We start from the raw sequence: 12551 nt of genomic DNA, 5'->3' as shown, positions 1-12551 counted from the left end.
AAGTAGTTGTTGTGATCTCTGATATATGGAGGGTATTCCTTGCATGGATTTCCATTCCCTGGGAGTCTGCTGCTGGGAATTCTCCTGGTCCCTGCTGTTTGTGGGGTCATCAATGCTCCCAAAAATCCAGGAGAAGTAGTTGTGATCTCTGATAGATGGAGAGTATCCCCTGCTGGATTTCCATTCCCTGGGAGCCTGCTGCCGGGAATTCCTGGTCCCTGCTGTTTGTGGGGCCAGCGATGCTCCCCAAAATCCAGAAGGAATGGTTGATGGAGAGTATCCCGTGCTGGATTTCCATTCCCTGGGAGTCTGCTGCTGGGAATTCTCCTGATCCCTCCTGTTTTTGGGGATGTCAGTGCTCCCCAACATCCAGGAGGAGTGGTTGATGGAGAGTATTCCTTGCTAGTTTTCCATTCCCTGGGACTCTGCTGCCAGTCTGTTTTTGGGGCTGTCAGTGTTCCCCAAAATCCAGGAGGAATGGTTGATGGAGGGTATTCCTTGCTACTTTTCCATTCCCTGGGAGCCTGCTGCTGGGAATTCCTGGTCCCTGCTGTTTGTGGGGCCAGCGATGCTCCCCAAAATCCAGAAGGAATGGTTGATGGAGAGTATCCCTTGCTGGATTTCCATTCCCTGGGAGCCTGCTGCCGGGAATTCTCCTGATCCCTGCTGCTTGTGGGGCTGTCAGTGCTCCCCAAAATCTGATGGAGAGTATTCTTGCTGGATTTCCATTCCCTGGGAGCCTGCTGCTGGGAATTCCTGGTCCCTGCTGTTTGTGAGGATGTCAGTGCCCCCCAAAATTTGATGGAGAGTACCCCTTGCTGGATTTCCATTCCCTGGGAGCCTGCTGCCGGGAATTCCTGGTCCCTGCTGCCTGTCCCTCCCTTTCCCAGCCCCAGCTCCTCCCGGAGCCCCCCGGGCTGTCCCCCCTCCCCACTGACGCCGCTCTCCCGCTGTCTCCTGCAGATAAAATGCTCCAGGGCTCCGCTTGCTGCCGAGGATCCCTCCCCGCCCTGCCCCTGCCGTGATCCCGACCCCCGCCGCAGCCCAGCCAGGACCCCCGACCCCGCCGGGCTCCGATGGAAGAGGCGCCGGGCCGGAGCAGCCCCCCCGGGACGGAGGGCGCCCCATGAGCCCCCCCAGATGAGCCACGCAGCCAAGGGGGAGCCCCCTGGGGCCGGCATGGCGCAGGAGGGGCCGCCCGCCTTCTACCCCAGCCAGGAGCTCGACCTGTCCACCAAGGTGTACAAGAGGGAGTCAGGGAGCCCCTTCTCGGTGCTGGTGGACAGCAAAGTGAGCAAGGGCCACCTCCACGAGAGGGAGGAGCAGCCGTTTTTCAGGGAGAGCAGAGCGGTAGGAGAGGTCCGGGCTGTGAAAGAAGACAGGGAAAACTCTGACGACTCTGAGGAGGAGGAAGAGGAGGAAGATGAAGTGACTTACAAAAGGGAGCAGATTATAGTGGAGGTAAACCTTAACAACCAAACCTTAAATGTGTCCAAAGGGGAGAAGGGTGTCCCCTCCCAGTCCAAAGAGACTGCTGTCCTTAAGAGCAGCAGTGAGGAAGAGGAGGGTGACAGTGGGGAAGAGGCCACGGAAGACAGTAATGATTATGAGGAGAATGAGAGGCAGAAGAAAAAGGAGAAAAGAGTGGAGAAGGTTAGTGTTGGCCAGAGGAGAAGCAGGAGAGCCGCCTCTGCCGCGGCCGCCGCCGCCTCCCCGGCGCCCCGAGCGACGCGGGGGCGCAGGAAGAGCGCGGAGCCCCCCAAGCGTAAGAAGAAAGCTGCAAAGGAGCCCAAGGCACCTGTGCAGAAATCAAAGTGTGAAGAGAAGGAGACTCTGACCTGTGAGAAGTGCCCCAGGGTGTTTAACACACGCTGGTACCTGGAGAAGCACATGAACGTCACCCACAGGCGGATGCAGATCTGCGACAAATGTGGGAAGAAATTTGTGCTAGAGAGTGAGCTGTCCCTCCACCAGCAAACTGACTGTGAAAAAAACATCCAGGTAGGTCTGCTCGCCTGCTTGCCAGGTCCCCACACCTCCTGGCGTGCCCTGGATCCGGCTGGTGGACGCTCCACAGGGGGAAAAAATCGCTTTTTGCACGGCCCCAGGTGCTGAGCCGGGCCCGGGCTCTGCCTTATCCCGCATTTTGGGGTCTCCCCAAAAGGAGGGAGTGGCAGGGAAAAAGCGCTCGGCTGCTCTGAGCAGTTACTCCAGGAGTAAACTGTGAGTTGGGAGCACAAAGCTGCTTTAGCAGGGTCAGGATCTGGAGTAACTGGTCCCAAAAATCTGAAGTTCTGTGGTAAATCCTCCTCCTCCTCCTCCTCCTGCCGAGCACCCGCAGCTCCCACTGGGTTTAGAATTCCAGGGGTTTCCGTGTGCTGAAATGCAGTCCCACAGCGTGGGAAGCCAGGTGAGCTTTCCAGGGGGAAACAGAATTGCAGGAATTCCCTGGAATGGGAATTCTCTGAGATCCCAGAGGCAGCAGTGGAGCCAGGATCTGAGCTGGGCTTAAAGCGGGGTTTAAACCCCTCTGAGACCACGGGAACTCCCGGAGTGTTTCTGAAGGGCTGGAATTCAGCACTGCACCCCGAGCCTGCCCCTTCCAGCAGGAAACCCCAGCAAATCTCCCCGAAGACACAAAAATTGCCATTTTTTTCCTCCCCAACAGCAGCCCTGATTTCCCCCAGCAATGGGAGGAGCAGCTCTGCTGGGAAATTTTGGGAGCTGTGGCAAGAGCTCCAGAGTTTCTGGTCCCGCTGGGGTTTGTGCCTGGCAGCTCTGTGCCACTGCTGCTTTCCCTGGCACCCCAAATCTGCTTTTTTGGCCTTATTTTCCCCCACCTCCTGCTGCAATCCTGCCAGCAGCAGCGGCTCCGCTTGGATTTTTGGGCAGCTGGAATTTGTAAGGCAAGGAGGGGTTTTTTTTGTGTGAGAGTTTGAGCAGAAGAATTGAATATTTTTCATTGTTTGTTTGCTTTCAATGCTGAACTGGGTTGATCCTCAGCTCCCACTGTGTGGGAGATGTGGAATATTTATTGTAATTTCTCTTTTCCAAGCTCTCTGTGTAACTCTGGGTTGTTTTTTTTTCCCCTTAAGTTTCAGCTCAAGGAAGGATTTATTAATATGAATTTAATTTTTGCTGCTTTTCAAAGAAATATTTTAAAAGTTCAGTGCAGCAGGGAGGATTTAAATGGGAATTTAAGAGGTGCCCCAGCATGCAGGGGGTTCATTCACAGCATAAAATTTAAGCAGGAATTAAAAAATAAAGGAATTAGAGCAGGAATTAAAATTTAAGAAGGAATTTGTGAATATTTTGAACACATAAAATGGTGAAATATCCTGTATCAATGTACATATGTGTCCAAAAGTGATAAAAAATGAGAAATTATAGAAATGACGATTTAAATCCAGAGGAATCTGGTCCAGAAACCTCCTGGTGCCAGCAGCACTGAGAGTCACCTTCAGGTCCTCAAGATCCAAGAACAAATCCAGCAATTCTTGTTCTGTCCTGCCTTTGGGATGTGTTTTCCAGCTGCCTTTTGCTGTGTTTTTATTCCAATTATCAACAGGATTGAGGGAAAATCAAAATTTCCCTCGGTTCAGGGTTAAATGTGTCGAGGGGGAGCTTTGCCCTGGAATAAAAGTGGTTTAATGTGGGATTGAAATGAAAATCAAGGCTGGCTCCTCCCAGTTCTTCATCCTGGGGATGGAATAAATCTGTTTTTCCAGGTAATTTCTGCTTTTTCAGCCATCACAGTCAGCACCTTCAGGGGATTTCTGTGGTCACCTTGAGCTCTGTGTGGTTCCTCTCTCCGTGTTGGTGTTCCAGTCCTGAATTCTGGTGTGGCTTGGCCCCTCCAAGGGCTCCTTTCTCTGTAAATCCAAGGATTTTGGGGGTGGTTCCTTGGAATTTCTTTGCTCTGCAGGAATTTTTTTTTTCCGGAGGGGATCCCAGAATTCCCAAACCTGCAGGGGAGAGGAAACATTCCAAACTGATTAACCTGCTCATTAATCAGCACCCAGCCCTTCTGACTGATGGGGAATTGATGGGCTGGGAAGTGCAGGTATCCCAAAAACCCCAGACATCCCAAAAAACCCCAGGACAAGGCACACTTCCTCCCCGTGCCCTCCGTGGTGAAGAAGATTTGGTTTCCTCTGGGATTTCCAGCTGGAATTTCCACATGGGAATTTTTACACGTGAAGTTTTTTTGGGAAGAGCTGCCGGGAAAAGGAAGAGCTGCCTGAAATCCTGATTGCCCGGACATTCCACGGGAGTTTTGGGAAGGAATTCTCAGCCCCCGGTGTGACTTTGGACCTTTGATGAACGAAGAGAGCGCAGAGGGAGGAGCTGGTGCCTGGATTTCCTCCAGGAGCTGATCCCAGAGTGTCCAGCAGGATGGAAGCTGCTTCCCACGGAGATCCAGAGGGATGGCAGAGCCTGGAGTGGCCCCACCTGGATTTGGGGGGGCAGGAAGGGCTGGATGGGGCTTTGGGAATTTGGTGGTGTCGGCCTCCTCCAGCTCTGTTGGGTTCTTCCCTCTCCAGGAGTTTGGATTTTCCCACTCCAAGGGTTTGGAAAATGTTTGGATTCTTTCTGCTCCAAGGGTTTGGATCCTTCCCTCTCCAGAGTTTGGATTCTTTCTACCCCAAGGGTTTGGATTTTTTTTTTCTGCACCACGGGTTTGGATCTTCCCTCTCCAAGGTTTTGGATTTTCCCACTCCAAGAGTTTGGATTCTTCCCGTTCCAAGGGTCTGGATTCTTTCTGCTCCAAGGGTTTGGGTCCTCCTCACTGAAAATGTTTAGATTTGCCCACTCCAAGGGTTTGGATTTTTCCATTCCAAGGGTTTGGATCCTTCCCACTCCGGGGGTTTGGATTTTCCCACTCCAAGGGTTTAGATTCCTCCCTCTCCAAGGGTTTCAATCCTCCCTCTCCAAGGGTTTGGATCCTTCTCACTGGAAATGTTTGGATTTTCCCACTCCAAGAGTTTGGGTACTTCTCACTGGCAGGGTTTGGATCCTTCCCTCTCCAGGGTTTGGATCCTTCCCTCTCCAGGGTTTGGATTTTCCCTCTCCAGGGTTTGGATCCTTCCCTCTCCAGGGGTTGGATCCTTCCCTCTCCAGGGTTTGGATTTTCCCTCTCCAGGGTTTGGATTTTCCCTCTCCAGGGCTGGACTCTCCCAGCCCAGCAGCCCCAGGGCCTGTGGAGCTGTCCCTGTGCCCCCCCCCCCTCTGTTGGATTTTGGGATCAGGAGGCACCAGAACACCAGCACTGCCTCCATTCCCTCAGCTGTAAATCCCAAAATCCACATTCTCACTGCCTCCATTCCCTTCAGGTGTAAATCCCAAAATCCACATTTGTACTGCCTCTATTCAGGTGTAACCCCAAAATCCCTTTTTATAACTGCCTCCATTCCCTCAGGTGTATTCCCAAAATCCACATTTTTACTGTCTCTATTCAGGTGTAACCCCAAAATCCCTTTTTATAACTGCCTCCATTCCCTCAGGTGTATTCCCAAAATCCACATTTTTACTGTCTCTATTCAGGTGTAACCCCAAAATCTCCTTTTTTTCACACTCTCAGAGCCTCTATTCAGCTGTAACCCCAAAATCCACATTTGTACTGCCTCTATTCAGCTGTAACCCCAAAATCCACACTCTCAGAGCCTCTATTCAGCTGTAACCCCAAAATCCACATTTGTACTGCCTCTATTCAGCTGTAACCCCAAAATCCACATTTTTACTGCCTCTATTCAGCTGTAACCCCAAAATCCACATTTGTACTGCCTCTATTCAGCTGTAACCCCAAAATCCACACTCTCAGAGCCTCTATTCAGCTGTAACCCCAAAATCCACATTTTTACTGCCTCTATTCAGCTGTAACCCCAAAATCCACACTCTCAGTCGCCTTTTTCACCATTTTTGTCGTGTTTTTTTTATCCAAACCTGGCTTACCCCTCACCCCGCTCCCTCTGTGTCCCCGCAGTGCGTGTCCTGCAACAAATCCTTCAAGAAGCTCTGGTCTCTGCACGAGCACATCAAGATCGTGCACGGCTACGCCGAGAAGAAGTTCTCCTGCGAGATCTGCGAGAAGAAGTTCTACACCATGGCCCACGTGCGCAAACACATGGTCGGTGAGTGGCCGGGCACGGGCTGGAGCCCGCGGGGCTGAAACGGGCGGGACTGGGACAAGGCATGGAGGGACAGAAATATTATTATTAGAATTATTGTTAATAATTAATTAGTAATTTTTTAATAATAATAACAATAATTATTATTCAGGCATTGGTTGGTTCATCTCCTGTTCAATTAAAGGGGGAAACTCCTGGGAGCAGGGATGGTAATCCAGGGATCCCTGGGGGAGAGGAGGATGGGGTGGGATTTGGGATGGGATTCCTGGCTGGGAGCGTGGGGAGGGGCTGGAATTCCGCGGAATTCCCAGGGAAGCTCTTTTCCCAGACAATTCCTGCTTTTCCACCCGTCAGGATCAGCCCCTCCCCTGAGTTTCTGTGTGGTTCCTCTCACACTGGATAAATTCCATCCCTGGACGTGCTGGGATAGCTCTGGGATAGCTCGAGGTGTCCCTGCCCCGGCAGGGCTGGGAATGGATCTTCAGGATCCTCCCAACCCCAAAATTCGGGAATTCCCTAAAACCCAGCCAGCCCCAGCTGACCGAGCTCCATCTCCACCCCAAATCCCCCGTGCTGAACAAGGACCAGCCTGTGCTTCCAGGAACGCTCAGGACTATTCCTGCTGCCTGGAATCCTCGGGAATACGCCCCCCCCCGGCGGTTTTCCCTGGATTTTCCCCCCGTGACGCCCCTGTCTTTGCCGCAGCCCACACCAAGGACATGCCCTTCACCTGCGAGACCTGCGGCAAGTCCTTCAAGCGCAGCATGTCCCTCAAGGTGCACTCCCTGCAGCACTCGGGGGAGAAGCCCTTCCGCTGCGAGGTGAGGGAATTCCCCCGGGCAAATCCCAGGGGGAGATCCTGGGAATGCTCCCGGGAGGTGGGAATGGCCTTGGATGGGGTGGGAACGAGGAGCGGTTCCATCAGAGTTTGGGGATTCCAATCACCAAGTGCTGATCCCAGCACAGGTCCCTCCTCAGGGGTCTCTGGAGGGATTGAGGGGTTAAATCCATGGGATAAATCGATGTGTGAGATCCTGGGAATGGTCCCTGGAGGTGGGAATGGCCTTGGATGGGGTGGGAACGAGGAGCGGTTCCATCAGAGTTTGGGGATTCCAATCACCAAGTGCTGATCCCCAGGTCCCTCCCCAGGGGTCTCTGGAGGGATTGAGGGGTTAAATCCATGGGGGAAATCCCTGGGGGAAATCCTGGGAATGCTGCCGGGAGGTGGGAATGGCCTTGGGTGGGGTGGGAATGGCCTTGGGTGGGGTGGGAACGAGGAGCGGTTCCATCAGAGTTTGGGAATTCTCTGCATAGGGGAATCACGAGCCCAGGTCCCTCCTCAGGGGTCTCTGGAGGGATTGAGGGGTTAAATCCATGGGGGAAGTCCCTGGGGGAAATCCTGGGAATGCTCCCGGGAGGTGGGAATGGCCTTGGGTGGGGTGGGAATGAGGGGCGGTTCCATCAGAATTTGGGGATTCCAGTCACCGAGGAGTGGTGCCAGCACAGCTCCCTCCCCAGGGGTCTCTGGAGGGATTGAGGGGTTAAATCCATGGGATAAATCCCTGGGAGTGTGCCCAGGAAATGGGAATGGCCTTGGATGGGGTGGAAATTAAGGGCAGTTCCATCAAAGTTTGGGAAGTTTTGGGGTGGTGCCAGCACAGTTCCCTCACCAGGGGTCTTTGGAGGGAACTGAGGGGGGATAAATCCATGGGATAAATCCATGGGATAAATCCATGGGATAAAACCCTGGGGAGCTGCTGTTTGGAGGGAAGCAGAGTCCTCTAGTGGAGAGAGAGCGGGACACGCACAGAAACGCGTTTTCCTGGAATAACCCCATCCCTGCCAGGCTTGCCCTCACAATTCCAGCTTTTTCCACTCAATTCCAGCTTTTCCCTCACAATCCCAGCTTTTCCCTCTCAATTCCAGTTTTTCTTTCACAATCCCAGCTTTTCCTTCACAATCCCAGCTTCCCCCTCCCAATTCCAGCTTTCCCCTCACAATTCCAGCTTTCCCCTCACAATTCCAGCTTTCCCCTCACAATTCCATCCTTCCCCTCACAATTCCAGCTTTCCCCACTCCATTCCAGCTTTCCCCTCAAAATTCCATCCTTCCCCTCACAATTCCAGCTTTCCCCTCACAATTCCATCCTTCCCCACACAATTCCAGCTTTCCCCTCTCCATTCCAGCTTTCCCCACTCCATTCCAGCTTTCCCCTCAAAATTCCATCCTTCCCCTCACAATTCCAGCTTTCCCCACACAATTCCAGCTTTTTCCACTCAATCCCAGCTTTCCCCACTCCATTCCAGCTTTCCCCTCCCAATTCCAGCTTTCCCCTCCCAATTCCAGCTTTCCCCTCCCAATTCCAGCTTTCCCCTCCCAATTCCAGCTTTCCCCTCACAATTCCAGCTTTCCCCTCCCAATTCCAGCTTTCCCCACTCCATTCCAGCTTTCCCCTCTCCATTCCAGCTTTCCCCTCCCAATTCCCGCTTTCCCCTCCCAATTCCAGCTTTCCCCTCCCAATTCCAGCCCTTCCCCCTCCCGATCCTCCCTTCCTTCCATCCCTCAGTCCCTCCCTTCCATCCCTTCTTTCCCTGAGCTGTTTCTGCCCAGCCCCACCTCCCTCCCCTCCCCTCCGTGGCTCATTCCCAGCTTCCCAAAGCCCCGACATTCCCATTTTTTCCCGGCAGAACTGCGACGAGAGGTTCCAGTACAAGTACCAGCTGCGCTCCCACATGAGCATCCACATTGGCCACAAGCAGTTCATGTGCCAGTGGTGTGGCAAGGACTTCAACATGAAGCAGTACTTCGACGAGCACATGAAAACCCACACTGGTGAGGGCTGGGGGGGTCCCTGCCGGCCGTTCCCACGGGATTCCCTCGGGATTCCCTCGGGATTTGGGGTGTTCTCCCGCTGGCACAGCGGCTGGGAGAGCTTCGTTCCCCGCCGTGGATCTGTTTGTGTTCTGGTGTGACAGTCGGAGCTGGGGTTCCCTGTGGGGAAATGGGAATTATTGCCGGGGTTTTGGTCTGGGGGAGCCCCTGGCCCGAGCCTTGGGGCCCCAAATCCTGAGGGGAGCCAGGATTTCAGAGCCTTTGGCCCCAAACTGAACCTGAGCCAGGATTTCAGAGCCTTTTAAACCCAGCCTGAGCCAGGATTTCAGAGCCTTTTAAACCCAGCCTGAGCCAGGATTTCAGAGCCTTTTAAACCCAACCTGAGCCAGGATTTCAGAGCCTTTGGCCCCAAATCTTGAGGGGAGCCAGGATTTCAGAGCCTTTGGACCCCAAACCCAACCTGAGCCAGGAGTTCAGAGCCTTTTAATCCTGAGGGGAGCCAGGATTTCAGAGCCTTTTAAACCCAGCCTGAGCCAGGATTTCAGAGCCTTTTAAACCCAACCTGAGCAGGGATTTCAGAGCCTTTTAAACCCAACCTGAGCAGGGATTTCAGAGCCTTTGGCCCCAAACCCAGCCTGAACCAGGATTTCCTAGACTTCTAAACCCAAACTGGGCCAGGATTTCAGAGCCTTTGGCCCCAAACCCAACCTGAGCCAGGATTTCAGAGCCTTTTAAACCCAAACCCTGAGGGGAGCTGGGATTTCCTAAACCCCCGTTGATCCATAAAGGCAGTGGTGTTTCCCAGGGCTCAGGTGATTTTCCCAGGGCTCAGGTGATTTTTCCAGGGGGTTCTACCAGGGCTCAGGTGATTTTCCCAGGAGTTCTGCAGGGCTCAGGGGATCTCCCAGCGTTCTCCATGAATCCGGTGATTTTCCCAGGGCTCAGGTGATTTTCCCAGGAGTTCTGCAGGGCTCAGGGGATCTCCCAGCGTTCTCCATGAATCCGGTGATTTTCCCAGGGGGTTCACCATGCATGAGGGGATTTTCCCAGGGCATTCTCCATGGCTCAGGGGGTTCTCCATGGCTCAGGGGGTTCCTGAGCAGGGATTTCAGAGCCTTTTAAACCCAACCTGAGCAGGGATTTCAGAGCCTTTGGCCCCAAACCCAACCTGAGCCAGGATTTCAGAGCCTTTTAAACCCAAACCCTGAGGGGAGCTGGGATTTCCTAAACCCCCGTTGATCCATAAAGGCAGTGGTGTTTCCCAGGGCTCAGGTGATTTTCCCAGGGCTCAGGTGATTTTTCCAGGGGGTTCTACCAGGGCTCAGGTGATTTTCCCAGGAGTTCTGCAGGGCTCAGGGGATCTCCCAGCGTTCTCCATGAATCCGGTGATTTTCCCAGGGGGTTCTCCATGCATGAGGGGATTTTCCCAGGGCATTCTCCATGGCTCAGGGGGTTCTCCATGGCTCAGGAGTTCTCCATGGCTCAGGACATTCTCCACGGCTCAGGTGACTTTTTTCAGGGGTTCTCTCAGGGGTCAGATGATTTTCCCATGGGGTTCTCCATGGCTCAGGGGCTCTCCATGGCTCAGGGGCTCTCCATGGCTCAGGGGCTCTCCATGGCTCAGGGGCTCTCCATGGCTCAGGGGCTCTCCATGGCTCAGGGGCTCTCCATGGCTCAGGGGCTCTCCATGGCTCAGGGGCTCTCCATGGCTCAGGGGCTCTCCATGGCTCAGGGGCTCTCCATGGCTCAGGGGCTCTCCATGGCTCAGGGGCTCTCCATGGCTCAGGGGCTCTCCATGGCTCAGGGGCTCTCCATGGCTCAGGGGCTCTCCATGGCTCAGGGGCTCTCCATGGCTCAGGTGATTTTCCCAGGTTCTCCATGGCTCAGGGGCTCTCCGTGGCTCAGGGGCTCTCCATGGCTCAGGGGGTTCCCGGGGTCTCTGACCCCCCTCTCTCTGTGTGTGTCGGGCAGGAGAGAAGCCCTTCATCTGCGAGATCTGCGGCAAGAGCTTCACCAGCCGGCCCAACATGAAGCGGCACCGGCGCACGCACACGGGCGAGAAGCCGTACCCGTGCGACGTGTGTGGCCAGCGCTTCCGCTTCTCCAACATGCTCAAGGCGCACAAGGAGAAATGTTTCCGCGTCACCAGCCCTGGCACCAGCCCCGGCCCCGGCCCCGCCGGCCCCGCGCTGCTGCCCGCGCCCTGCCCGGCCCCTCCGGCCGCCGCCGCCGCCCAATTCCNNNCCGCCGCCGCGCTGGGGCTGGGCCCGGCCGCGCCCCCGCGCCCCGTCCCGCACCCCTACGGCGCCCTGGCCCTGCCGCCCCACGGGCACCACCCCCACGGGCACCACGCCCAGCACCTGCCCGTGCCCCCCGTGCCCCACCTGCCGCCGCCCCCCGCCCTGTTCAAGAGCGAGCCCCTGAACCACCGCGGGCACGGCCACGGCCACGGCGGCGACGGCTTCCTGCGGCACCTGGACAAGGGCAGCCCGGCACAGCCGCACTGACACCGGCTGGCACCCAGGTTTGGGAGCTGGGATATCCAGGTTTGGGAGCTGGGATATCCAGGTTTGGGAGCTGGGATAATCCAGGTTTGGGAGCTGGGATGGGATCTGGGATGGGATTGAGCTGCTGTGAGCATGGGCACAGCCATGGCTTCCTGCAGCACCTGGACAAGGGCAGCCCGGCACAGCCGCACTGACACCGGCTGGCACCCAGGTTTGGGAGCTGGGATAATCCAGGTTTGGGAGCTGGACTGGGAGCTGGGGTGGGATTGAGTTGATGTGGGCACGGGCACAGCCATGGCTTCCTGCGGCACCTGGACAAGGGCAGCCGCACTGACACGGGCTGGGGTCAGGGACCTGGGATCCAGAATCCAGCTCTGGGATCTGATCCAGCTCTGGGATCCCGTCTGGCTCTGGAATCTGATCCAGCTCTGGGATCCTGGCTCTGGGATCCTCCCTCCCACCACCCCACCCCGCTCCGGGGCCGAGCTCTGCCCCACCCCCCGGGTCCCCTCTCGAGGACCCCCAGGACTGAAACGCCCCAAATTTGTGTTTTCCCGGTGACTTTTCTAAATCCCGGCTCCCGAGCCTGGTGGAATTTTCTAATTTCATATCAGCTGACGAGGTTTGCTTGGCTTTTATATCCTGGCCCTCTCCTCAAAGAGGAGGCGGGCCCGGGCTCTTTGTACTAATGGGAAAGGCTGTGAGTTAATTAATACAGAGCATTAATGATCACTGTGTACGTAATGATTCCTTTCAGCACCCCGAGCTCGGAGCATTCACCCAGAAAAGCAAAAAAAAAAAAAAAACAAAAAGGAAAAAAGAAAAAAAAAAAACCAACCCACCCCTCCCGTTGTTTTTGTGTAGCTCTCCTAACACACTTCTTTATTTTACTACAGAAATTATTTTAGAGGTTTTTTGTATAGATCCTATTTAGTAGAGTCTGTTTCTAAAACAAAAAAAAGCAAAAAAAAAAAAAAATTGATGATGATGATAATAATAATAATAATTGTATTTCCATAAACGGTGTAATTTTTTCAGTGTAGCTGCACCTCTGTTGTACAATAGAGAAATTTTTATAATCAGC

General features: G+C 54.5%; 1 protein-coding gene across 3 annotated transcripts; it reads left to right on the top strand.

Moving 5' to 3' along the window:
- The first annotated feature begins 962 nt into the window (after positions 1-962).
- On the top strand, positions 963-12551 carry ZNF652 (zinc finger protein 652). Of its 3 annotated transcripts, none has more exons than XM_041426448.1 (6): positions 963-2001; positions 5984-6131; positions 6834-6949; positions 8816-8960; positions 10932-11484; positions 11529-12551. In XM_041426448.1, exons 1-5 carry the CDS (start codon positions 1141-1143, stop codon positions 11465-11467), a joined length of 1806 nt encoding a protein of 601 aa, XP_041282382.1. In that variant the 5' UTR covers positions 963-1140; the 3' UTR covers positions 11468-11484; positions 11529-12551. The 3 variants fall into 3 exon arrangements, with proteins under 3 accessions (XP_041282382.1, XP_041282383.1, XP_041282380.1); XM_041426449.1 differs by having other exon boundaries at positions 10932-11506; positions 11702-12551; XM_041426446.1 differs by having other exon boundaries at positions 10932-12551.

Source organism: Onychostruthus taczanowskii, unplaced genomic scaffold (assembly GCF_017590055.1).
Source record: "Onychostruthus taczanowskii isolate IOZ18803 unplaced genomic scaffold, ASM1759005v1 scaffold91, whole genome shotgun sequence".
In the NCBI taxonomy this organism is placed as follows: domain Eukaryota; kingdom Metazoa; phylum Chordata; class Aves; order Passeriformes; family Passeridae; genus Onychostruthus; species Onychostruthus taczanowskii.
The sequence above is the reverse complement of the archived record's forward strand: the minus strand, read 5'-3'. Positions and strand labels throughout refer to the sequence as shown.